This window comes from Chelonia mydas, chromosome 11 (genome assembly GCF_015237465.2).
Source record: "Chelonia mydas isolate rCheMyd1 chromosome 11, rCheMyd1.pri.v2, whole genome shotgun sequence".
Classification (NCBI taxonomy): domain Eukaryota; kingdom Metazoa; phylum Chordata; order Testudines; family Cheloniidae; genus Chelonia; species Chelonia mydas.
In genome coordinates, this window is record NC_051251.2 from 63,835,602 (window position 1) to 63,863,461 (window position 27,860).

At 42.4% G+C, this 27,860-nt stretch overlaps 1 protein-coding gene across 50 annotated transcripts in view; it reads left to right on the forward strand.

Moving 5' to 3' along the window:
* Nucleotides 1–27,860, forward strand: part of MAP2 (microtubule associated protein 2) — a 342,823-nt gene that overhangs the window by 276,263 nt on the left and 38,700 nt on the right. For 9 of the 50 annotated variants that reach the window (XM_043525130.1, XM_043525141.1, XM_037912108.2 and 6 more), the window contains 6 exons: nt 9,449–9,694; nt 12,250–16,095; nt 16,343–16,549; nt 16,931–17,065; nt 21,935–21,996; nt 26,767–26,952. In XM_043525130.1, coding sequence (XP_043381065.1) covers nt 9,449–9,694; nt 12,250–16,095; nt 16,343–16,549; nt 16,931–17,065; nt 21,935–21,996; nt 26,767–26,952 — 4,682 coding nt within the window. Of the gene's footprint in view, nt 1–9,448; nt 9,695–12,237; nt 16,096–16,342; nt 16,550–16,930; nt 17,066–21,934; nt 21,997–26,766; nt 26,953–27,860 lie in introns of all 50 variants that reach the window. The other 41 variants (XM_037912101.2, XM_037912109.2, XM_037912107.2 and 38 more) reach the window with 13 other exon arrangements.

The window sequence follows — 27,860 nt, forward strand, 5'->3', positions numbered from 1 at the left end:
TAATTTCCTGTTTTAAAATGTGTGTGTGTGTGTATCTCTATGCATGTATATATGTACATACACACATACAAAGTATCTTTTTATCTTTTTTAATATGAAGAAAATATATCAGCCCTCTCTAAAAAACACCAGAACATTAGCCTGGCATTATCTTCAGAGGTTTCTCTTTGTCCACACCATAATATGCAATGATATTTCTTCCCCAATGTTCCCCTTATGCAATGGTAGTGGCATATCATACACTGAGGTAGTAGCTGCAACTCCAAGTCATATGCTTTTGATGGCATGTGATGATTTGATGAGCAATACGCATTTCATAAATAAACAAGAGACTAAAAAATTTATTTGAGCATAAGCTTTCGTAGGCTACTGCTCACTTCATTGGATGCATTCAGTGCATTACAGAATACTTGTTTTAAGAGTCACTGGAGAGGTACAATTAATGACAAAACAGGTTCTCTCTGTTCTTTATTGACTATAGTCTTTGAATGAGATTACCTCTGAAATGCTGTGTGATAAATCAACCATATGATGAATAAGTGAGATTTGAATGACCTTGAAAAATGGAGTAACAGAGGTAGGATGGAATTTACCAGTGCCAAATGCAAGATCAGGTATTTAGGGACTAACAACAAAAATTTTTACTATAATCTGGGAATTTATCAGCCGGAAGTCACAGAGGAGGAGAAAGACCTGGGTGTATTGGCTGATCACAAGATGACTATGAGCCCCCAAATGGATGCAGCCATGAAAAAGATTATTGCAATCCTAAAATGCATCAGGAGAGTATTTCTAGTAGAGATAGGGAAGTATTATTACTATTTTACAAAGCACTGGTTAGACCGCCTCCAGAATACTGTGTGCAATTCTGGTCTTCCATGTTTAAGAAAGATGAATTCAAACTGGAACAGATGTAGAGAAGGGCTACTAGGATGATTAGAGGACTGGAGAACCTACCTTAACAGAGAAGAATTAAGGAGCTCGGCTTGTTTAGCCTTACAAAACAAAGGCTGAGGGGAGATATGATTGCTCTCTATACATACACCGAGGGGCAAACACAAGGGAGGGAGAGAAGTTATTTAAAGTATCAAATGGATATAAACTGACCATCAACAAGTTTAGACTTGATATTAGACAGACAAAGGTTTTTAACCATCAGAGTAGTGAAATTCTGGAACAATCTCCAAAGGGGAATAGTGGAGGCAAAGAACCTAACTTGTTTCAAGACTGAGCTTGATAAGTTTATGGAGGGAATGGTATGATGAGGTTGCCTACAATGGCATATGGCCCATCTGTGTCTGCTATTAGCAAATATCTCCAGTGCCCAGAGATGGGACAGTAGATTGGGAGGGCTCTGAGTTATTACAGAAAATTCTTTCTCAGGTGTCTGGCCGGTGGGTCTCACCCCATGATCAGGGTCTAACTAATATTTGGGGTTGGGAAGAAATTTCCGCCCAAGTGAGACTGTCAGAGACCATAGGGGTTTTTCACCTTTCTCTGCAGCGTGAGTTGCTTGCTGGTTTGAACTAGAATAAATGGTAATTTTTTTGTAATTTAAAATCTTTGAATCAAGATTTGAGGACTTCAGTAACTCAACCAGAGGTTATGGGTCTATTACAGGAGTGGGTAGGTGAGGTTCTGTGACCTGCGACATGCAGGAGGTCAGACTAGGTAATCATGATGGACCCTTTTGTCCTTAAAGTCTGTGAGTCAAGGAATATGTCACCATAGGCCTTAGTAAGGCTATATGTGGCAGTTTGTGGAAGACAACTTTATTATGTGTTTTACAGTTGATGGGCTACATTTTGATCTCAAAAAGAAAAGGAGTACTTGTGGAACCTTAGAGACTAACAAATTTATTTGAGCATAAGCTTTCGTGAGCTACAGCTCACTTCATCGGGTCCATCGAATGCATCCGATGAAGTGAGCTGTAGCTCACGAAAGCTTATGCTCAAATAAATTTGTTAGTCTCTAAGGTGCCACAAGTACTCCTTTTCTTTCTGCGAATACAGACTAACACGGCTGCTACTCTGAAACCTGTCATTTTGATCTCAGTTACATGGATGCAATCACTCTGACTATAACTGCTTGCACATATGTAGCTGAGAGCAACATGTGTTCCAAGCTGTGTACTAGGTTGGGAAAATTCCCATTGTAAAAGAGCCTGGAACAACTAAAAACTCACGCAGACAAGAGAAATGTAATTACTTAATTCGTGCCAGAGAAGCTGCTGCCTTGCATCTCAAAGCTCTGCGTACATAGACAAAGAAGCACATCCAACCTGAGACTAAAAAAAACTCTGGCATCCCACTTCTCGGTCTGCTTAGCCAGATGTGCCCCATCCTGCACGTAGGGAGTAGTGCTCATGTCTGATTGTGCATGTCATTACTCCGGAGGAATTCTGCACTAAAAAAATAAAAATTCTATGAACAATATTTTCAAATTCTGCAAATTTTATTTGTCAATAATTAAATGCGGAGGCCGAAGCATAGCAGGGGGCAACACGGACCACTGGCTGCACAGAGGTGGGAGACCACCCTGCAGCCCCTGCTCAGGATATGGTGAGGCTGCACCTGACCCTGACATAGCGCAAGGGCCAGGCCTGCCCCAGAAACACCCCAGGGTCCTGCCTGCTCCCCAGTGCCAGGTGCAATAGGTGTGGGTGGGAAGGCTCAGCAAGGCAGGATCCAAGTGCAGAGGGAGCTTAGTGTGGGGGAATCCAGGTGTGGGTTGAGAGGGTTCTGTGTGGGGCAATCTGCCTGCGGGCAGCTCAGTGGGGAGTCTGGGTGCAGGGGGGATCTGAATGCACAGGGTCTCATTGGGGAAGTTCTGGGTAAAGGGGCAATGGGGTGCTGCTGGGGGTCCAGGTGAAGGTGGTTGGGGCTCAGCAGGGGAGATCTGCATGTGGGGGATGGAGCTTGGTGGGGGGGTCTGGGTGTGGGGTCTCAGTGGGAGGGTCTGGGTGCTGGGGGAGTGGGGCTTGCTGGGGTGGGTGGGAGTCCAGGTGTAGCTGGTTGGGGCTCAGTGGGGTGGTCCAGGTGCAGTGGGGACAGGGCTCATAAGGGTGGGGGTTCGAGTACAGGGGTCTCAGCATGGGGTGGGGGTCCAGATGCACTGGGGTGGGGCTCAGCATGAGGGGTCTGGGTGCAGGGGAGCTCTGGATGGAGGGGAGAGGTGCAGCAGTGTGGGGGTTTGGGTATGGGGGGCTTTGTGGGGTGTTCTGGGTGTGGGGGATTGAGGCTCAGTGTGGGGGTCTGGGTATGAGGGGGTCTGGATGCATGGGGGTTGGGCGAGCGGGGTAACAGCTCCCAGTACAGTGATCCCTCCCCCTGCAGCTCAGGAGTGATGGGGGCAGGAAGCATGGGAGGGGAGTGCGGAGCTTCCTGCAGCCAGCAGAGGTTTCTGGGGGTGAGTCCGACCTGCAGGGGAAGAGGAAGTCCTGTCCTCCCCCACCGCCAGCCCAGCGGGGAGTAGCAGCTGAGCCTGGCACAGGGTAGGAACCACTAACTGTGGAGTCCCTAGCCCTGTCCCCCACTCCTCTATGGTGATTTACCTCTCCACCGGCTGCTCCGGGTGCCTGAAATGACACGCCCGCACTGCTGGGGAGGGGTGCGTGGCCGCTTTTGCAGCTTCTCTTTGCTTCCGAGTCAGTCATTTTTCTGTGGGGAAGCAAAGGAGTCTGCAGGGGGCATGAATTCTGTAGCGTGCAGTGGAATAGAATTCCCCCAGGAGTTGCATGTGCTGTTTCCAAAGCACATCAAGGAAAGCATCTGCTGTTTGGTAACATTCACTAGCAAACTGAGTCAGGACGCAATTTTTATTCTCACGGCTTAGCTGGGATACCTTAATCAGTCCCGGATTTTTTAAGTGCACGTCATATGAGATCAGTAGCTTGTTGCCAAATGGGGGAAGGAGGGCATACAACACAAATGAACTTTAAATACTGTCGCATTTTATCTGCAAAAATTATCTGCATGCATTGTCTTGTTGGTCAAGATCCAGATTGTCCTTGGTCAAAACATCATATTTTCCTCCTTACCCTATTGTTTACCTCTTCCTGGTTACATTCTCCAAGAGTAACCTTCCTAGGGCAAGATTACACAACCCTTCCTCACATCACTGAGCCCTCCCTTATGTGAGCAGACCCACCAAAATCAATGAGGCTAATGGTGCATAAGTGTTCGCCATTGTGAGTGAAAGCTGCAGTCTGGCCTTTATATCTAACTTTTCTGTACGCACTTATTCATCTCCATAAAAAGGGAGTAATATACGGTAAATGGAAGGACACAGCTTGTTCATGATTACAGTGACTGGTAAATTAATATGCTGCAGCCTAAAGTGGAATAATAACTGAGATAGATATCTTGGGGTGGGTCATGACTCATGCACATTCCTCTCTCAGATTTGCTTTTCTTACTTCAGGGGTTCACTCAGGTTAGGAATCATTGCTAGAACTAGCACTCTGCAGCCATGGTGGTATTGCTTTCAACATTGGGATGCTCAGGTACACAGATCTGGAAACTTTAAGTGGCTTGATTAACTTCTTCATTATTGAGGTGGGGTGGGGTTGGGTTCAGGACTCTATATCAAAGAAGGAGAAGAAAAAGAAATTATTTTGCAACTTTCATGCCGGCAGAAAATCCAACAGGTAATCTGTAGTTACAGATACTGACTGAAGAGTATATCCTATGAATAAAGTGGTCAACAAGTCACTAGCTATCACACTCAGAGGATGGTCAACCCAAGACTTAATTTCTAGTCATCAGAAAATGAACATTTTAGTTCTTCGTGAGTTCATTCATGTTCAGTGTGCACCACAAACTATGCACCTGTTCCATTTAATAGGTTGGATAGTTGGCTATTTTTTATTGCAGCTGTGTTATTTCGTTAACCTATGTTACTAGAAACTGCATGGAACCTCCTCTTGCTATCAGTAGCTGAGCTAACCTGATACAATACACTCTAACTTTTCAGTGGGAGATAAATAAAGCCTTCATTACAGTGCATTGGAAAACTCCCAGCGGAGAACCAGGTAGGCTATAGGAACATGGCAAAGCAATATATAGGGCAGGAATGGACCCTAAAAGAAACCGCTGAAAAGCAGCTGTACGTGGGAGGATTTAGCACAGAAATGATAGCCACCAGCTTAAAACAACTTTCTTTCTTTAGGTTAAAGTGTCATTCATTGATGTGTAGCTGAAAGGAGTTGCAGAGGGTTAAAAAACAAAAAACAGCGTCTACCAAAGTACAGTAAATTGATTTTTTTAAATGAAAATAGCTTTTTAGATTTTATACTTTCAAAAGTTTCAGCTATTTTTGAAGGGATTATACAGCTCAGTCCTGGGATGCACCAGGGCTACCTTCTACCGTCTAGCTATGTTTGTAACCTCCATTGACTTCAATACGAGTTGTGAATTTTGGATTGAGGGCAGCATATTGCCCTTCTATAACTGAGTGATTTTGAATTTCTTGATATGTGTGATGCTTGGGTACTGTTATTATAGGCACTAAGAGAGACAGGAAATAAATACATAAACAATACCTTAAATGAATGTAAACCTCATGTCTTCCATTGCTTAGCATGGCTGGTTTCATCCACTCCATGGTATGACATAGTACAGTGGTTTTCAACCTGTGGTCCACAGACTGCTGGGGGCCCACAGATAATGTCCAAAGGGGTCCGCACCTCCATTCAATTTTTTTAAGGGTCCTCAAATGAAAAAAGGTTAAAAACCACTGACATAGCAGCTTGATGTGTCTGTGCATGTGTCCATCCTGTCTTGTCTTATCTTTGTCTGTCCAGTTCTCCCTGCAGTTTCTTCCTGTGTGTGTCTGTTTGTAGATGAAGGGGCTGAGGAAAAGGTGGGACCTCTACACAGCTGCCCATGCTATAGGTCCGCTGCCAGCGGGGAGAGGCGTAAACACCTAGCACCCTCCATTTCAGTGTCTGTGCCTGTTGATGACCCGTGCAATTCAGACGAGGAGTACTATGAGCACCCTTTGTTCAGCTCAGAGTGGACTGATTCTAATACACTCCCCAGTGCTACAGCGCAGAGTGCAGAGGCCTTGTTAGGCCGCGATGAAGGTGAACCAGGCATGGTCCCTCTTTGTTCTTCCTCCTTTCCATCCTGCTACATGATATTCATCCCATTATTGTGCCTCAAGTAACTTGTTTCTGTGGGAGAGAGCCTTTTGGATTTTTTTTTCACATGGAGGTGAAGTCTCTCTGGAACCGACACACCCCAAGGGGAGGCATCAGCATTAGAGCCAAATGCAGCACTGCTATAAATGGACCCAAGTCCATGGTGGCCAACAGAGACGCAGCCACTTTCACAGGAGTTGAATTTAGTCCATAATTTGTAGTAAAATGGCCTTGATTATTGCAGTGAAAGGAGCAGCTAATTTTTAAAAAGTATAAATTGTTCCTTCTCCTTTTGTGAGAGGATCACTGCCAGAGAAAGTGTGGAAAGTAGGCTATCATTTGATACCTGAGTTAAGCCAGTTGTTAATGCTACTGAAAAAAACAACACCCATCCACTGGGACAGCAGTAGAAAATGACTGATCACCTTTGATTTATCAGGTAGGGCAAAGGAGGCCAGATTCATCCTTAGTGTACCTCCGTTGACTTCACAGGGATTAACTTGACCTACGGTGTCTTTACCAATATTCCACATGTGTCCAGCTGACAATGTGTTTATCTGGTCATCAGCAAGATGGCATGTAAGATAGACATTTACGAAAGTTCGTTGCAATCATTCTGTATCCCATCTCTTATTAGGTTGAGCCCCTCACTGAGTAAAATTAGCTGTATTATTTTATCAAGAGGGTTGAAGAAGGGTGGAATTAATTTTTTGGAGTGAGTTCCTACTCCAGATAGTGAAAAGGGTGTTGGCTTCTGAGCCAAGACCAAATAGACAATGTCACACTCAACACTGTTGTGCTAAATTAGCCTGGGACTTAAACTGAATCTGAAGAATGGTGACATTCTACAGAGGTTTAAGTCACAGAAGAATAGCCCTGAATATCTGTAATTGTTCAATGAAACATATGAGAAGAACTGAGGAAATCATGTCAGTGACGACCTTACCACATCGGAGAATTTAGCTTGATATTGAAGAGTGTATTGAATATTATAATATTATTGGATCAGATAGGTAAATCTATTTCCTAGAAAGGGGGGAAATTAATAGAAAAGTCAAGTGTTTTAATATATTTTAGGTGGAACTAGTACTTGACTTTTGTGTGTGTGTGGTTATTTACATCTGAAAATACAGATGCTTGTCCATTCAAGTAGAAAATCTTTTTTCTGCAGATATAGACACACCCAGTAGTGCAGCTATATTAAGATTGTGTAAATGTTTCCATTATAAACCTCATGTTTTGGAGATTGTAACCCAGTAGTAAAATTTTGCTCTGTAGTAAAGCAAAAATCTGTGTCTTGGTGGAGTAGGAGTTTTTTCCCCAATATAAAAACATATGAGAAGATATTTCATGTAACTTTTGTTTTGGTAGTGTTTCTTTTTTAACTGTGTACTCAAAATAATATTGGTATGATGGGCTGTAATAATACTGAAAGAGCCATTATGATCTATAATATTGACAGTTATTTACAACATTTAGCTAATTATACTTTCTTTGGACCAAATTGTTCACTTTGTTCCACCTATTCTGCAGCCATGTTATTTGTGTGATAGCAATGAAGTTACATTACAGAAAAATGAGGTTGAGAATTGGATCCTTTGCATTTTTGATCTAAAATATTAAAAAGAGAGGTAAATGCAAAAGAAAACAAAGCAAAAAAAAGTTTAGTAAAGTATTTTAGCAAGGAAATAAAGATTTTGTAGTTGAACACCGTCATTAACTTGCCCTTATTGTGCCAATATATTACACTTTTATGTTAGATAACACACACCTATGCTTAAAGATCCCTGCAACACATCGGCACCATGATCTGGTGAAAGACACAGTTACAGTTCTAATTCCGAATCTTCTGACTTCTGTTAATTTGAGATGAATTACATAACTAATTTCATTTTTATATTTTAATTAATAATGCTGTATTTTGGATAACTATTTTCTCCTCACAGGCTAATGAACACATTCCTTCTTGTGATTTATAAAGGCATAAAATGTAGTTCTTTTTCCCAAACCAGCCTCAGGAGAAAAATCACTTCTTTACAGAGAGGTTTAGCATCAGTAAAACAGGGCCAGATACAACCATTGTTGTTCAGGTTCAATAGCACCTTACTTCAACCTGACTCAGTGAGGGACTTAAGCATGGGCCTAACTTTAAGGCACACAAGTACTCCTGTTGACTTCAATGGGACTACTAAGCATGTGCTTAAGAAACTTGCCGAACTGAGGCCTGAATAATCCCAGTTGCTATCATTGGGAATACTCATGGGTAAGGTCAAGATTTTGGTACAGGGATTTGTATTAAAATTCAAGGGCAGGATGTGGGCAATAAACAATAAATCACGGAAGCCCCGGGCCCTGACACCCGAGGCTGACAGCCATTGCCCGACTGCTGTGGGGGGCTGACAGCTGTTGCCCTGTTGCTGAGGGGGGCTGATTGCCCAAGCCCCGCTGCTCCAGGAGGGCTGACTGCCCGAGCTGCGGCCCCACTGCTGTGGAGGGCTGACTGCCTGAGCAGGGGGCTGAAGCTGAAGGCAGAATTTACAGAGGTCTGTTAAAGTCACGGAATCCGTGACTTCAGTGACAAAATCGTATCCTTTTATCATGGGGTAAGGTACTATTCAACCTGAGTATGAATGCCAGAGTCCAGCCCATAATGAACAGTTCGTTAATCACTCTTCAGCCTTCTTCTGCTGTGGCAAGAGAAGAACCAAAAATATGCTTAATATTAATATAATTATATTAGCACCACACCAAACTGGGTGCCTTGTAGTAGGTTAACTTACTAGGCAGTTAGTGCTCAATTTCCTCAAGGTCAGTGAGAGGAGTTACTTCCTGCATTGGAGAAAACAGCACATTTATCAAAAATTTCAATGCACTTTGTGAGTACGTGGATGCATCAGACTTTTCACGGCCATCTATCACCCAGCACCATCTCCATTTCCAATGAGTATTCAGGATGTTTGATCTATAGTCATTTCCGTGTTGGAAGGGCAGGTCTGTAAAACACTTTCAGCTCTCATTTTACAACCTAAACATGCTTCTCAAGGAGGCAAACAATACTGTTATGCCTTACGCATTGCCATGCAAAACGCAATTTGGCAACCAGAAAATAAAACATCCTTTTTCGTTCTAAGGCAAACTCACTCTCCTCCCCCCTCCACCCCCCCAGCACTTGAAATGGGATGGAAGCTGACACGGCCTTGAGGTTGGCTATCTAGCCCATCTATAGAGCTGAAAGTGTTACTGTAAGAACAGTCCTACTGAACTTTGTACTTTGTGTTGATGTCACCTCCTTTTCCATCCCCCAAGAAGAAGAAACAGTAGAGAGTCGAATGGCTGAGGAAGAGAAACCAGCAGCTCTTCCTGGAAAGGAGCTGGGGAAAGAGAGTGGGCCTGCTGAACCTTCAGAGCAGACAGCGAGCCGGCTGGATTCTGGTTCGGAGGCCAAAGTGTATCATGAAGACAGTGTGCCAAGTGTGGCACCCAGCGGGAAGAGCCTAACAGTTATCGAGGAGGTGCCACTGAAAGCAAAAATACCTTCCTTGGCTGAGGAAGGTGTGTCCTCCTTCGGATTGCATGTGTTTGCTGCAAATGAGTTCTTCTCCTGCTTTCTCCAGTGCTTTCCAAGGCTGCTCCATTTCCTCCTCTTCTCGTTTATTATTATTATTGTTCTTGTTATTATGCTTGACGAGTATGTATCGGGTAACCCGATTTGCATAGATGCTGTATAACAAATGGTTTCCCACCACTGCCGCTGAGTCCTGATTTTTTTTTTTTTTTTTACTTTGCCACGATACAATGTGCTTTGCAGCTAAGCTGATACCGCCACATCAGCCTTTTCCCCCCCATCTCAGATGTGTTTGCCAGTCACATTGCTAATCTATGTATGTACATTTTTTTCTTTTTGGTGCAGAGATCCATCTGGTTTTCTTTTATAAAAAAAAAAAAGAAAGAAAAAGGGGGAGATTTATTGACTTAGAGTATGACATAAAGAGGCTTAAACTGTAGAAATATTTTTGCTTGCTGTGTGCAGTATTATTATTTATTTATGCTTCCGTGCATTCTGGTTTCGTTTCCGTAAGGCTATTGCTTCTTATGTCATATCCTCGCCATTCATTGCAATCAGCTCCCCCCCTTCCCTTCCCGCCTTGAACGTCGCCAAAACTTTGAGTTTTCATTTATTTTAGGCTTATTACAAGTTTATGGCCCAACCGGCTCAGGTACAATTCCCATTGATCCCAGTGGGATTTTTGCCTTTGTAATGAAGTGTGGAATTGGGCACTTAGGGTAAAACCCTAAAATGCTTTGGCAAAACTATCGATAGTTTTGATCAAACTGAAATCAATAGTTTTGCTTGAGTAAGAAGTAAGTCTTCAGGTTTTGTCCTTTTGACAGTATTTCTCATCAGTTGTTTCAGAGGGAAACATAGACTGCATTAAGAAAAGGAGGACTTGTGGCACCTTAGAGACTAACAAATTTATTTGAGCATAAGCTTTCGTGAGCTACAGCTCACTTCATCGGATGCATCCTGCATTGCGTATGAGGTGGTGATGAGCCATATGCTTCCTAATTAAGAGATTTTGGGTGTTGGAGGCTTGTGTTTACAAAAAAGCCTGTCCCAGTAATTTTATTTGGCCCAGCTGAGCCAGGTGAAATTCCTTTGGTATTGTGTCTGCTAATATCGTGTAGTATGTGCATCAGCATTACCAGCAGAGGTACTGTGCTATAGGTGAAGAAAGTCTCAGTGAAACCACAGTGAAATCAGCTAATGGGCATTGCTTTTGCACATTATATGCGTGGCAAATAATCACCACCGTCACCAAAACACCACAAAAACTTTAAAAATAGAGAGGAGGAAGAAGTATGACAGTTGTGGATGTTTTTACTTGCTACCTACAATGTTTAGAAGGGTGGTTAATATTTTAAGCTAAGATAACCTACCTAAATATTTTAAATAATGATGAACACATTAATTCAAATTGCTTTAAAAATAATAAAGGGCCCAGACCTGTGTACCATAGTCACATGGTTTCATTGGCTTCAACTGGAGAACTTCTGTGAGTAAGGAGATCCAAATTTGTTTGCCCGAGATTTGTTGCAGCACGTTCTGGTAACATGCATAATTTTATAGACTAGACAATGTTATAACACATTCTGGCATAGATTTCATTATCCTTGTCTCATAACGCACTAGGGAAAGATCAATCTATTGACTACTAATAAATCATCCATAAATTTTTATATATTAAAATGTTACCAAAGAATATTAACTATGCTAAGAATATAGCAGTAACAGATGTCAGAGTAACATTTTGATTAATTTTAAAATAATCCAGGGCCTTATTTTTCAGTTATGCTGAACACCCATGGTTTCCACTGACTTCATTTGGAGCTGTGAGTGCTCTGCATTTCTGAAAGCAAGGCCTTGCAACTTTGGAATACAAACAGATTCACATCCCGTGCATGTTGCATGAGGTCAGTTTCATGAGAAAAACCTGCTTTCTGCTTTGTTGCTAAAAAGCAAATGTAAAAGATCAGTGATATTAGTCAGTGAGCACCCTTGTTCTACACTTAGCCCATGTACTGTGCATTTTAATATTTCCCTTGATTAAGCTAGATACACAAAAACTCGTAATTTAAAAAGAGATGTAGTATTATATAAATGCATAGATTGTGTATTTCAAGCACATATACAAGGATACTGTTACTTGGCCAAATCTTGCAGACATTTACCAAAGCAAAATTTGTATTGACTTCAGAGTCTAGCAAAGCACTTAAATATTAATTGGGGGATATTACGATTTTACTGTTACAAGTAATGAGTATGAAGAAATCACATGAAACAAAGGGGTATATTTCTCATTTCAGTGGAGACAGATTTATATGTGTAACTCATCATTAATGCACTTATAAAACCTTCTTCATCGAGAGGAGAGTGCAACACTTTAAAACAAATTTCTAACTGAATAGCATTGCTGCATGTTTGCATATTTTCCCCTCTCCCTTCCATTAATCATACCAAGATATTGTTGTAAGCTAAATGACTGCCTATAAGTGTTTTAAATAATTTGTCATAAAACCCAACCAAACTACTTCAGATTTACTTACAGCCTCGAAGATGGAAATCCGTGACCAGGAGGGCACAGGCCCTTTCACAGCTGAGCCATTAGACACAAAGGAACGTGAGTCAGAGAAAGACAGTAAGACTGGTGAGCAATCTAAACATGATGCCTTAGTTCCACAGCCAGCAAAAACTGAGACTCTAGATAAAAGGGAGGCACGGGGCAAAGAAGAAGAGAAAATGCATACAACTGTGTCGGGACAGACTTTGGATGCAGATCTGCAAAAGAAAGGGGAAGTAAGTTTTGCAGACCCAGGTGCTGATTCAACTGCAGAGCCTCTTGTATCTCAAGGGCACAGGGACTTGTCAGCTGACCTGCCGAAGGAGAGTAAAACAGATGGAAGGAGTACAGATACCCAGATACCATCTAGCCAAGCTATACCCCTGAAATATAAAGATGACTTTACAGACAGCCAGAAGAGTAATCTTGCTCTTTTGGCTTCAGAATCTAGAATTGACGTGTCTGGTGCTGCCAAAAGTGAACCTCCTTCAGAAACTCCAATGACTGTCCCACAGAAATCACAACTTGAAGACAGTTGCAAAACAAAACAAGAGTCCACTGACAAAGAGATTGCCAAAGATCTTTCAAAAGATGAAAAGATCCACAAAGACAAAACAGAAAAGCCAGAGGGAGGAGAAGTCTCAGCAATGGCTGCAGATGCCCCCAAACCAACTACAGAGGAAAGAGCCATCCAGAAAGTTTCTGCTTGGGGGGAAGAAAAGGACATGACAAGGGACGAGAGTGATGAGGAGGAAAGATCTGGCTTCCTGGATTGGCAGCCCTCCAAAGTATTAGATGATAGTAAACTTTATGCAGAGCAGGAAGATAAAATAGTTGTTCCAGACAAAGCAGTTGTTAGTGAAGCTAAAAAGTCATCTGATGGTCTCAAAGCAGAAGAAGAGACTGATCAAACTGGGGTCTCAGCAGTATTAGATACCAAAAAGGAAGAGCAGCAGAGCACAGAGACCCCCACTGGCAAGTTAAGCCATGAATCATTTCCTGAGAAACCAAAAGAACCTATAGATACAGCTCAGTTATCTAAAACAACAGAAAAAGCTCCTGATGCACCAAGGTTAACAAGTGAAAAGAGCCCATCTCATGAACTTTGTCAAGACAGAGCTGTTGAAAAGGATGCTAAGGAGGATACATTCCATATCTCAGATTCAGCTACTCATGAAATACAGGTAGAGGAGGATCGGTCAGGAATGTCAAAGTATTTTGAAACATCTGCTTTGAAAGAGGAAGCAACAAAAAGTGACATACAGCAGCAAGGCAGTGATTACTATGAACTTAGTGACACTAAGGAAAGTGCATATGAACTTTATCATGCAGATCCTCTAATATCTAAAAAGGAAGACAAGAAATTACAGCCAGAAACAGATCAACCGTCCGGTGTCCCTGCTCATGAAATAGGATATAGTACTCTTGCTCAGAGTTTTCCATCAGATAAGTCTGAGGAACCTAGCTCTCCACAGGAAAGGATGTTCACTATTGATCCCAAAGTGTATGGGGATAAGAGACAGATCCATAGTAAAAATAAAGATGATTTGACTCTAAGCAGGAGCTTAGGACTTGGGGGAAGATCTGCAATAGAACAGAGGAGTATGTCAATTAACCTGCCAATGTCCTGTCTAGATTCTATAGCACTAGGATTCAGCTTTGGCCGTGCTCAGGATCTCTCTCCCCTCGCTTCAGATATTCTAACAAACACTAGTGGGAGCATGGATGAAGGTGATGATTACTTCCCAGCAACCACCCCAGCATTAGAGAGAGCCCCCTGTTTCCCAATAGATAGCACAGAGGAAGATGAAAACATTGAGGAGGAAAAAGCAATGGAAGAAGAAAATATTCAGGTTGAATCCTTGTGTGAGTCACCCTTCCTGACTAAAGATTATTACAAAAATGGGGCTGTAATGGCCCCTGATTTGCCTGAAATGTTAGACCTAGCAGGCACAAGGTCTAGATTAGCTTCTGTGAGTGCTGATACAGATGTGGCACGAAGAAAATCTGTTCCTTCTGATGCTGTTGTAGAAGACAGTGGTGCGTCCCTGCCTCCTTTGACGGATGAAAACCACATAACTCTAAAAGCTGAAAGTCAGCTAGAAGACTTAGGCTACTGTGTTTTCAATAAGTACACAGTCCCACTACCTTCGCCAGTCCAGGACAGCGAGAGCTTAACCGGTGAAATCTGCCCCTTTTATGAAGGCAGGGATGAAAAAATGCAAAGAGGACTGGCAGCTGACCTCTCTTTGATAGAAGTGAAGTTGGCAGCAGCTGAAAAGTCTAAAGAAGAATTCAGCGGTGGAAAAGACCTGAGTCCAAACATCTCCAGTGACCCAACCGTTCTGGAAAGGGAGTTCGAGCAGGAGAAAAAAGGTTCTGATAAGCTAGATACTGTGCTGGAAAAAAGTGAGGAACAAGTTGATTCCAAAGAAATCTATTCCCTTGAAGATACAAAACATGAGAAAAAAAGGCCTGATGCAATTTTAGAAATGAAAGAAGAAGGTACGGTTGATAAACTTCATGTAGCTGGGCCAGAGAGTGACACTGCATATGACAAAGCATTAACAAAAGAGGTAACAAAAGAAAAAGATCTTGTTTCTTTACTGACTCAGAAGCAGGAAAAGTCTCTTAGCATGGTTCCAAAGGTAGCCGAGATAGAAACACCACACAGGCCAGACTACGATGCTATAAAACACGAGATGGATGTTGCTGCCAGGAAAGCTGACCAAGAATACCAGACTCAGCTACACACTGAGGTCAGTGAGTTTGCTGCCGCTGGTTCAAAGCAGGACACAGATTCCGTAAAAAAAGCAGAGCCTGAAGCCCAAGAAGCTCAGCAGCAGCAAAAGGACTTGGCCTCTTTGCCCAAAGAACCGAAGGAGGCTGATGTTCTTTCAGCAACTGAGCCTAGTCAAATGAAGGACAGCACCAAACTGTCTGAGTCTGAAATTAAGGAGAAAGTGCCTAAGCCTGATCTGGTGCATCAGGAAGCAGTAGATAAAGAAGAATCTTACGAGTCTAGCGGAGAACATGATCAAATCCAAGAAGACTTAAGTGGAGAATCTTTGAAACCTGATGACGGCAAAACAGAACCTCAGAAACCACCTGTATCAGAAGAAGAGATTACATCACAATTGCCAAGGGAAGAGCCTTCCATCGAGCTTGCCATTTCAAAAGCTGACTCTGTGCAAGAAGACACAGCCGACATCCAAATGGAGAGCATACCACAGCCTAAAGAAGAAATTAAAGAGCCAACTCCAGACATAGCTGTGAGACCTGCAGAAACCACAGAGCAGCTACTGTGTGATTTAACATCTGAGTCTTTAAAAAGCAAAGAGCATGAAGAAAAAGAAGGAGAAGAAAAAGAAGAAGATGATAAGCATCGACTCATGGCAGACATGCACCAAGAAATAGAGTTGGAAGCACCTGCTGGAAAAGAGTTGCCGACGGAGGCTGGCCCAGAGGAAGTGCCTGAACTGAAAGGAGTTATTGAGTCTGTTGTGACAATTGAGGACGACTTCATCACGGTGGTGCAGACAACTGTGGATGAGGGCGAATCTGCCTCTCACAGTGTGCGCTTTGCTGCCGCACAGCAGGAAGAAATGGAAAGAAGGGACTCCCTGCCTGAAGAGGAAGTGGAAATAGAGATGGAGGAACCCGCTGACATCCAGACAGAGCCCAAAGAGGGCTCGCCAGAAGCTCCTGCTTCACCCGAAAAGGAGGAGATCCTGCTAACCGATTACAAGACAGAGACATACGATGATTACAAAGATGAAACTACTATCGATGACTCCGTCATGGACACAGACAGCCTGTGGGCGGATACTCAAGGTGTGCATTATCCTTTTTTTAAAAAATGTTTTTGCTTCCCAACAAACCATAATGATTAAAAAGCAAAATAATAATAATAATAATTAATAATAATAATTTCAGCACATTTCAGAAATGTTATAAAATAATCTGCCCTTTATTTTAAACGATCTGCTGTGTTTTCAAATTTCTTGCCCCTCCACCAAAGAATTGTTAACATTTGTTACTAATTTTCTGTTTGTTGTTATAATTTGCTCTGACCCTACAGATGATGATAGGAGCATCATGACAGAACAGTTAGAGACTGTTCCTAAAGAGGAGAAAGCAGAGAGAGAATTGCGAAGATCATCTCTCGATAAGCATAAAAAAGAAAAACCTTTTAAAACTGGGAGAGGCAGGATTTCTACTCCTGAAAGAAAAATAGCTAAAAAGGAACCTAGCACACTCTCCAGAGATGAAGTGAGAAGGAAAAAAGGTTCATTTAACACTCACTATTACCATATTTTTGCTGTTGTACAGTACTGCCAGGTTACTCTGTTGTAGAAGTTGAATGTCATGATAGTACTAACTAATACTATTTAATCAGACGTACAATTACGTCAAAACAAGGTGCTAGGCTCACCCCTCTGTTACTCCAGCTTTATGGCCATATGGCGGACAAGGCAACACATCTGGGATTAATGCATCACTCCTTCGCCTCTGCAAACTAATGAATTCATTAGTTCAGTCCAGTGCGACCTAAAGCATCAAACTGGAGGAACAGAGCAGTGGGTCTGGCCCATGGTTGATTTGTTGTCATGTAAAACTGTTTGGGCTTTTTTCCTGATTGTGTGCTTTTGTGTTTTCTTGTCCATAGCAGTGTATAAGAAAGCTGAACTTGCTAAAAAATCTGAAGTTCAGGCCCACTCTCCCTCCAGGAAAATCATTTTAAAACCTGCTATCAAATATACTAGACCAACTCATCTCTCCTGTGTTAAACGGAAGCAGACAGGTGACTGCGCTGTGTTCAGTTATGCAATGTGGCTGGCAAACATAGACACTTTTTTTTTTAAATCTCATGGCTGTAGCAGCTTCTCTGTATTTTTATTTTCATTTTTTCTCTGAGAATATCAACCTTCATGAATAATATCACTTTTCAGTGTTTTGTGTCATTCTTCTTTTTCGGCATTTCTTTATTTCTCTGTTTGTTTGGCAGAGGCCATGATCATGTATGCTTGTCATTGCTCGGCCCTCCAAGTGCCGTGATTGTATCTTGGCATTGTGCTTGAATGTGGTGTTGTAGGAATCTCTATTTTCATTATTTGTATTTATTTATTTATTTTGGGGTGAATTTATATGGTGGGAAAGCGTTGACAGCGTAAGCCGTGGTGTACATATCCATTAGTTTGCTTTTTTCTCTCATGCATAATAAGAAGACTTGTATATTACTCATTTATACTTATCTGCATTGGCACTTCCAAATCTGTTACTGATGTTTATGACTTCAAGCCAAAACCCACAGGGAGAATCTGGAATGCAGAGTACGACGCTGAGAGAGAAGAAATCTGGGAGTCAAATGACGAATGCATTTCAAGCAAAAATGGTTTTCAAAATCTTAGTATTTGATAGGGGAAGATGAGAGAAAGACAACCAGTAGTTCTCACAATATCTAAATAGATATGTCATTATTCAGAAGACCAGAATTAGAACATCTTCACTCCAGACTCAGAGTATTATTCTTGATGCACTGTCACATTCGGGTGGAAAGAGAAGTATTGGACTTGTCTTTTTTTTTTTTTTTTAAAGGGATGGGACATAATTTTCCTATAACACAGTTTGATACCTCCATGTACTGCAATGCAGTTGCTTCTTATTTACACTGGAGTAGGTGAGAGGAGAACCATGCCCCAATAGTTTACATTCAGGGTATAATATTTGAAAATGGAAATATTTTTACGTTTCTTGGCTCAGAAGTTAAAAATTATGTTTATTACTTTGGTTAGCAAGATATAAATTAGAGTAGTCTCCAGTGTGCTCCAACTAGCTCCAGACCACAACTGGGAGAGTAAAGGTGGCTTAAACCCACTTCTGCCCCCCACTTCCTCTGCTCTTTCACAAAGCACAGCTTAATGAGTCCAGAAGATGTGACCCATAATTCAAAGATTCTTCAAAGAACCCAAAGTGTGTTGTGGGATTAGGGACTAGGTGGCACAAGTTGGTTTAATGCTTTAGTCCTTCACCTTTGCAGACTAGGTTTCATATCCTGCATTGGTCATAAATTAATTTTTAACTATTTGGCATGATTTGATTGCAATTTAGGGAGGCTTAGGGCTAAAACAATGAGGTGTTTCTTCACGGCATAAAGCATTTGCTTTATAGATTTACAATCTTGCTAATATCCACACCTCTTTCTTACGTATACTGCTATTGTTCCCTCCCATGGGCTACCACTAACCCTCAAAAAAAAATTTCTTCCTATGGCCTTCTAGTCAGAATTGAGGTGTGCCAGTAGAAAAACATGGGGAAGCCTGCCCATCGCTTAGACACACTCATTCTGGCCCTAGGTAGTGCTATCTGCCCCTCATGTAATGTATAAAGGAATTCACTCAAATTAAAAACAAACCCAACAAATAGCGAAAGTGGAAAATATAATTTAAGGACAAACTCCAAATTTATTCAAGCAGTAAGAGTTGAGATCAAATAAAAATCCCTCGTCCAAAACATCAGCAAACTTTGAGAGAGTTCTGAATCAGATTAAATTTCATGGCCTTTATAATGGGTTGAACCAGAACCCCAGATCTGAAATTTGGGATAATTTTGGTCTGGAACTGAACTTTGAGGTTTGGGCTCATCTGTAAAGCAGACGAACATGAACCAATCACTGAATGAACAGAAAGTCCCCACAACCTAACATTGGCACATCCTCAAGACAGCTGAAAAATCACAAGACAGCACACAGAAAGCCTGGTTTTCTTTTTCCTCCCCTTTTCTGTATCAGTGCAGTCACTCCAGTGATTGCTGCTGCGGGGGGTAAGGGGGCATAGAAGGATATTTCATAGACTTGTCCCCTGGGGTGTAGGCATTCAGGATTAAATATGCACACCCATCAGGTGCACCTAACCAACACAGGGTCTGGACCCATCCCCAGGCATCTTCAGGATCTGGGAGCTGGAGCGGGACGTATATTTTCCTAGCTGAATGGCGTAAACCAAGAAGTCTGTTTTCCATTCTTCCTTTTTGATGAATGTAAAACAGTTTGTTTGAGGCTAGTGTCTACTCCCATTGAAATCAGTGTAAGCTTTCTTTTTGGTTTTAGTGAGAGCTGAATTGGATGCCTAGCCACAAATGCCTCAGAGTGTAACTTGGAGCACATTCCGAGCAGCAAAAACTTCCATGTTAGCCTTTTCTGAACATTAAAAATGAAACTTGTCCAAAGAGCAATCGTGTGGGACACAGGTGTCTCCATTAAAAAGTCAGGTTTCAGAGTAACAGCCGTGTTAGTCTGTATTCGCAAAAAGAAAAGGAGTACTTGTGGCACCTTAGAGACTAACCAATTTATTTGAGCATGAGCTTTCGTGAGCTACAGCTCACTTCATCGGATGCATCCGATGAAGTGAGCTGTAGCTCACGAAAGCTCATGCTCAAATAAATTGGTTAGTCTCTAAGGTGCCACAAGTACTCCTTTTCTTTTTTCATTAAAAAGTCAAAATTGTGTCCACATTTACCATGGAGTGAGACAGTAAATGAGATATCACAGTATTTCCCTAGAATCTCAAGGGACAGAAAATAACTCACATCATTGTGTAGTAACTGTGGGCAGAAGCTGACTATTTTAATGGCAACCACAGTCTCCTCAAGAGTGGGATTCTCAGTAATTATGATTATTAAAAGATGCTCCTTCCTTGGAACTTGAAAAGAGAAAGAAGGCAGAAGGAAAAGACAGTTTTATTTGATCATCTGAACTTTATCCTAATTTCCATCGTTTTGTTTGATTGGCTGAAGTTAGAAGACACTGCTGCCTTTGTGACATCATATCATGGATGTCATAGGGCTGGCCACCACAGTTGCTTAGCCTTTGAACTGGGGCAAACATGCATTAGGCTTGTCTTCCTTGTCTTAAATATGTTTATTGTGTGATTAAACTGGTAGCGGAGCACGAAGGGACAGTGTGACGTCATGATCCAGGTGTTTTGCTCAGATGGAGGAGTTGTTATGCTTTCAGGTAAGTCAGTCACAGAAGCACAAAACTGTGCTCTTTACTTCATAGCTGCAGGCAGTTGGAGTTAAATACCAACGGAAAAAGGAGAAACATTTAAAACCCAAAAAACAACAGTAACAGATGTGGTAAAATGTAATGCAGGAGGTTTTATTGAACATGTTCAGCTATAAAAGCAGAACTAAACTGTCAGTTCTCTTTCCCACTCAGTCTCTCTCTCTCTCTCTCTCCTACTCCCTGAATTTAAAATAAAAGAAAAGGAACAAGACAAACATTATTTAAGAGGGCAAAATTATTGAGTGGGAAAGGCAGCCTTGTTCACAATGGAGATTGGTTGCAGAAAAGCACACCACTGTTACAGACAAGGGAATGTGCTGGGACAACTCAAGGTCAAGGGGAAACCCATCTTTGCTACCCTGGACAAAGTTTCGGGGTTGGTTTCACAGATGGAACAAAATCGTGATTATAGCTAAGAGAACTCGGCTGTGACCACCCAGTCTTCCTCCTATGCCCACTCCGAGTCCAGTTCTGTGCTATGGCAAAGGATTTCACTAGTAGTTAGATTTCACATAACACGTAGCTTCCTGAGTAACAGCATGGTGAACACTTACTACACAAGTTTCTGAAATGCCCCTCAGCTTCTAGACTTTCCCCTAGGATGGAGTCCAAGTCAAACAATATCATTCTCACCTCAAATGTAACTTAAATCATGTTTCATCAGACAAGAACCACAGGATAACGCTGAAAGAAGATAGGTGCTAAGTGCTTGAATAGTAAGATATTAAACTAAAGTCTCAGGGTCTGATTGATCTCTGTGTTACTCCACTTTTATACCAGTTTCCAGAGTAGCAGCCATGTTAGTCTGTATCCGCAAAAAGAAAAGGAGTACTTGTGGCACCTTAGAGACTAACAAATTTATTTGAGCATAAGCTTTCGTGAGCTACAGCTCACTTCATCGGATGCATTCAGTGGAAAATACAGTGAGGAGATTTTATATACACACAGAACATGAAACAATGGGTGTTACCACACACACTGTAACCAGAGTGATCAGGAAAGGTGAGCTATTACCAGCAGGAGAGCGGGGGCGTGGGGGACCGTTTGTAGTGATAATCAAGGTGGGGTACTCCTTTTCTTTTTATACCAATGTGACTGTATTGACATCAGTGGAGTTATAGCAGTGTAAATTGGAGTGAATACACAGCAGTGAATCAGTGTCTTTTCATTGAGGGTTCTTGGCTAAGATTTTGAAAGATGGCTAGTGAGATTGCTTGAGATTCCTTAAAGGGGCCTGATATTCAGAGGGCAATTGTTCAGCATTTTCTGAAAATTAGGCCCCTTTAAGGTGTCCCATGTTGGACTCCCAAAATCACAAGTCACTCCTCAAAAATCTTGGCTCTCAATCCTAGACCACTAGGAAGAGGAGGACATAATTCTAATTTGCTGGCTAGAATTAATAGATTAACTGGAACTCTCACAAATATGGTAACATGTATTCTTTTATTTCTTAAGGCAGCTGTATATACTGCATACAGTAATTCACCAGATCATTGCTTTGCACGGTGTTTAAAAGACAATTGATTATACTAAAGGTGTCCAGTAATTCAAAATGATTATTTTTAACCATCAAGGGTTTGTTTGTTTGTTTGTTTTTGGGTCTAACAGCGGCAGGTGGTGAAACAAACCAGGCTCCAGGTGTATTTAAACAAGCAAAGGAAAAACTTTCAGTGAGTAAAATAATCCTCTTGTCATTCATCTTTCTAAAAACTCCTTTTTGTCCTGCCTCGGGTGGTTTTGTTTTAATTTCAGTAGATAGCTTTGCCTTCCCTTTAGAATTCATTTGTCATATTCGTTTTTTTATTACAGCCACTTTCCCCGCATAGCCTCTGAATTACAAAAATAGATAATTATATAGTTTTTGATAATGGTTTTTTATTATTATGTATTGTTCGTATTATTGTATCATCTAGGAGTCATGGACAAGGACCCCATTGTGCTAGGTGCTGTATAAACATATAACAAAAGACAGTCCCTCAATCCACCGTTGACACACAGCCTCTGAGTTACAATAAAGTTTAATATTGTGAAGCATTTAGGGCCAGGCCCTCGGCTGGTGTGAATCAGCATAGCTCCATTGGAGCGCACTGGAGCTGCACTGATTTACCTGATCTGATGATCTGGCCACTGTTGTTATCTTGCTGGATTTTTACATGCAAGAAGAAAATCCTGCCTCATGATTGGCTGAAAAGAGTCTTGTGATGAGTCATTACATTTCTATTGCTTTTCTCCTCAGAGGTCACAGATTTCTGGAAAATGTTAACCAATGACATCTCATATACAAATGTGCCTCCTGATTGGCTTAGCTGAGGTCATGTCCTGGACCACTCTCCACCTTAGAATGTTAGGTTTAAACAAAATTGTCAAACTTCCCGTCCTCACCTTCAAGGCTCAGCACAGCCTACACCACCACTTACATCTCTGCTGTCATCCACGCCACACCTCTGACTCCCTCCAGCCCGCCAGTGAGTATTGCCCCACCTCCCCTTTAGTCATTCTCTCCTGCCCTTCTCACATGTTGCCCATATACCCTTCCCATCCCAGCGCTCCAGGTGCCCAACTTATTTTCTTTCAAATCCCCACTGTGTAACTCTTTTTCCAAGAAGTCCACATGTGCTAGCTCACAACTGTAGCACTCTGATGACTCACCCATTATTGAACAACAACCACAACAAAGACCTCCAAGATTGAACCGTACTCCTGGATCTCCCAGTGTGTTTTGTGCCCGATTTGTTTTGTCTGTCTAAGTAGATTGTAAGCTCCTTTGGGGCAGGGACCATGCAACGTGCTAACCACACTGTCCGTGCTTAGCCCATAATAATAGATGATACTGTCATCAATAATGTTGAAGATGATGGCAACAGCTCACGTAATTTGTGGCCATCATGAGTGGTGTGCCAGTTTAGGTCCAAATCCAGCTCTGAACTCTCCCCAAATGAGTATTTGGTCCAGTGCTACAATTTTGGCCCATCTCTAGCCTCTGTTGAAAGATCTGTAGATATTTCTCAGTCAAACATTCAGAAATATAGGTCACAATGCATATACTGACTTCCTGCTTGGGTCAACAGCGAGGTTCGTTTTCCTCTGAGGTAAATGTCTATGGTCACCTTAGCAGAAGTCAGTATCTGCTTGTTGCCAAAGCCTTTGATGCCCTTGGAGAGCTACTGGCACAAACAAGCAGTGTGCATTCTTCCTCCGGGTCTGTCTCCTGTCTTTGTATCTTCTTTCTTCTTCCTGTCAGTTGTTTTAGGGCAAAGAGCTGAAATCTATCCTCTTCTTGCTTCCACTGTTGTCTTCCTTCTCAGTCCCCAGTGCATCCCCTTCCAGAAACACCCCTCCCACCTTCTGCCTTTTCTCCTAATTCCCTGGGGCAGTCCACATCCTGACCTTTCAAGCACCTATCCCCTATTACTGTTGCATTCCCTCCTGCTTCGCTGTGTATTGTGTTGCGCAACCCTCCCAAAGTGGCCTTCTCATAATAGTTTCCCAACTCCATTCCAGCTGTCGTGTCAGGTAGAATTGCAGCTGAGTACACTCGTTGCCCATTTGCAGAGCCTTAATACCTGACTGCAACGTACATGTTGTACTTCTGAACAATGCTCAGGAAAAGCTAAGCAGTTCCACCCTGCTGGGGAGGATCATGTCCCTCTCCCAGGTGTGTGTTAAGAACATTGGCTAATTCATATTAGGAAGTATGCATTGTGACGGTCCCTTCCCTAGCTGGCTTATGATATAAAATGACATTTCTGTGTTTCATCTTGGGCAGTCTCTTAACCATTGCAAAACGGTCATTCTTATTGTAAGGGCCACATACTGCTCGGTCCCACATAAGTAGCCTGCCCTTCCAGCAGCAGGAGTTCTGCCAGAAGCTGAAGGTAGTGTATGGCCTTCAATGGGCATTTGTTCGAAAGCAAAAGTACGTTCAGTTTGGCCCTCAAACACAGATAGGACAGGATTTTGCAAAATATTTTCCCATCTTGGACAGTCAAGGAGGGAGGATGATATTGCAGATAAAGCACTGAGTTGGGCTCCATTGCATATTTCCTGTGCAAATCAGTTCATCTTTTTGGGTCACATTTTGCCACCCTTATTCATGCTAAGTAGTACCTCACACCACAGTACCAAAGGAAGTTTGTAGCAGAGTGAGGCGTAGACCTCCTGAGTCCGAGTGGTTCACAAGACCATCCTTTCTCCTTAACTACCGTACCCTTTTAAAGACAGGAAGATATTTTGCAGTACCCTGTCCTGGCTGTCTTTGGGATCCAAATTAGATGTGCTTTACACAATGCAGCTACTCATGGAGTGAGATATTACTCAGTATGAGCAAAGAGGCAGATGCTTCCCCTCTTATGCCTTCATTGCCCAGCTGTAATATCGTACCTACTAAGGGTGTTGTGAGGATAAATGTATTAGTCTTTATGAGGTGCTCAGATACTATAATGATGGAGGGTATAAAAGTACCATAGGGCGCAAACTGCTGGTCTTCAACCCTCTCAAAATCAGGCACAAGGGGCCAGATTTGCAAAGGCATTTAGATGCCTAAAAACATGAGTAGATGTTTAGTGGCTTTACAGAAGTGCCTAAGTGAGTTAGGTGCCTAACTCCCACTGACTTTCTGCATCTAAATACCCTTTGTAACTCTGGCCCAAAGTATCTCAAGTTGGGCACCCAAAAATGGAGGCATGCCTAACTAGGTGAACACTTCACTACGATGGAACAGTTTTATGAAAGTTATTTACTTTGTATTTAAAGCAGACGTGCCATTGATCAGCTATATGCCTCCCTGTACTTCAGGTAGCAAAATAATAAATATTTCACAATGCAGAATATGTGTACATAAAAGCAGTGTTTTTAGAAACACATTCACCATATTAAAGTATCTCCAGTCATTGAACTGAGCTCGTCTCCTACAATAGAGGCTGCCAAATTAACGATACTTTCAACAGAAGCCAGTTTGATAATGCAGCAGGACTGAAATGATAGCTGTTTCCATGAGAAGGCATTAGAATTTAGAGCATTCCCAAGCTGTACAGGAATTCCTCTATTTCATTTCACAATTTAAAAATTGTTTTAAGCAATGTCAATATGCCTGATTCTGATCTCTTTTAAACTGGTGGACATGAGGAATAACTACACTGTGGTCGGTGGAGCTACACCAGTATAAAACGAGAGTAGGGAGAAAAGATTCAGACCCAGTGTTTCATAAGTGATATAACTTACGGTACCCTGATTTCTTATGGGGTCTACTGATAAAGCTGATTTTTTCAGTCCTACTATGCATTATTAAGAGCCCAATTCTGCAGCTCTTGCTTGTGCTGAGTAGCTCTTACACATATGTTGTCCCATTGGGACTGCTCACATGAGTAATTTCATCTCTGTGTGAGTAAAGTGTTGCAGAATCAGGCCTTCATTGCCACGATAATAGCTTCCAATTATTCTTTTTCATTATGCCTTATACCCTTTAAGAAAAAAAAAATTAGAGCCAGATTGCAAACCCCTTACGTTGGTGAGGCATTACTAAGCCAAGTAGTCCGAGTGACTTCAGTGGAACTAGCTGTGACGCTGCTTGCCAATGTTCAGCCAGGGGCTCACAATCTGATCATCTTTCTAAGGGAGTGTATTGAGTACCGAATATTGCATATTACCCTGGATTTCAAGGGTTAATACGGTAGAAGAGGTGTTATTATCAAGTCATTTCCCCATTTTGAGTCGTACCATTCAATTTTTTTCTAAATCTCCTACTAACCTTTTATTGTGGAACATTGCCAGAGAAGGAGATACTTCATATACAGGACTCGATTTTAAACAAGCAGGCTCTCTTTGGTCCTGCAAATTCCCACCTGCAGTAAACGCTGACGAACTAGCCTTTGCGTCTGCACTTAATAGAGGGGGCGAACTTGCATCTGCAGAAAAGGAGGGCTGTATTGAGGCCCTTCTTAGGGTATGTCCGCGAAGCATCTGGAAGGTGATTCCCAGCTTGGGTAGACATACACCTACTAGCTCTGCTTTGGCCAGTGTCTAAAAACAGCCGTGTGGATGGGGTGGCGCAGGCGGCAGCTCAGGCTAGCCACCTGAGGACAATCCCACTCGACCTCTGGGATGCATACGGAGGGAGCTAGCCTGAGCCACTGCCCATGCCCCGGCACACACGCTGCTGTTTTTTGGCACTAGCTTGAACAGAGGTAGCAGGTGTACGTGTACCTGAGCTGGGAACCGTGTCTGGATGTACCTGTAGAGTCAGCGGCTATCTCAGAGCCAAATGCTGCATTACACAATACCGACTTGCACGTGTGTCTCAGAATTTTACATATGCTGGCTGGAAAAGGGAAGTTGAATTCATAGCTTGGCATTTTTTCATTTATCCATTTTGCATGTGTTTTCCTTTCCTCTCATTGCTCAGCTTCATGGTATGTTTCTTTTGTTTGTTTTCTCATGACTAGACTTCCTCTTTGTCAAAGATTCCTGCCTCAAAGTCTAGAGCGAAGTCATTGCTTCCTCCAAGACCCAGCTCAGCTTGCTCACTAACTACTAAAAGGGCTACTTTTCTCGATACAGACAGTTACCTTGTACGGCCCTCCTCGGCGGGCCCAAGAGACTGCTTGCCATACTCAAAATCAGATGCTAAGGTAAGGTAGCAGAGTTAGAGAGAGGTAGCCTAGAGAGGGGCACAGGTGAATTCCGTGGATCTTCTTCTCTCCCTGCTGAATCTAAGTAAGTTTCAGTGAAGTTACCTGGGTTTATCGTCACATACAGTGGCCCAGCTGCACCGCTGTAGCACTTAAGTGAAGATGCTCCTACACTGACAGGAGAGCTTCTCCTGTTGTCATAGTTAGCTGTTGCCTCTCAGGGGAGAAGAATTATGTCGACAGGGGAAGCTCTCCTGTAGACCTAGCGCTGTCTACATCAGGGGTTCGGCTGGTATAACTACATTCACACCCCTCAGTGACATAGTTATACCAATATAGGTCTGTAGTGTAGACCGGGCCTCAGGCTACGTCTACACTGTAGACCGCACAGCTGTACTGCTACAAGTGTGCCACTCCACGGTCTCCCATGTATCCTCTCCTTGCCGGCAGGAGTTAAACCACCCCCAACGAGCGGCATTACCTATGTCAGCAGGAGAGCCTCTCCTGTCGACATAGTGCTGTCTGCATCAGCACTTTTGTCGGGGAAAGTTATGTCGTTCAGGAGGGGTGTTTTTTCACACCCTCGACCAACAAGAGTGGTAGTGTAGACAAAGCTTCAGTGAAGTTACTTGGAGAGTTACTCAGATCCAGTGGCAGGAGACTTGGGCTCCAGGCTCTAGAGCCCAAGACTTGGTCTCCAGGCTCTAGAGCCTGACACAACATGTATAGGAACTAAGGAGATTGTTACCGATTCTTCAGGATAAAGTCAGCTGTATCATAAATGACATAAATTATACTAACTCTCCTTTGTCCTATGACCCCCTGTAGAAGTGTTAACTGCCCACTTCCCCTGGAATGGTCTCTTTCAACACGTGTTAACTCCTTATCTTTTCCACCTTATATTTAGC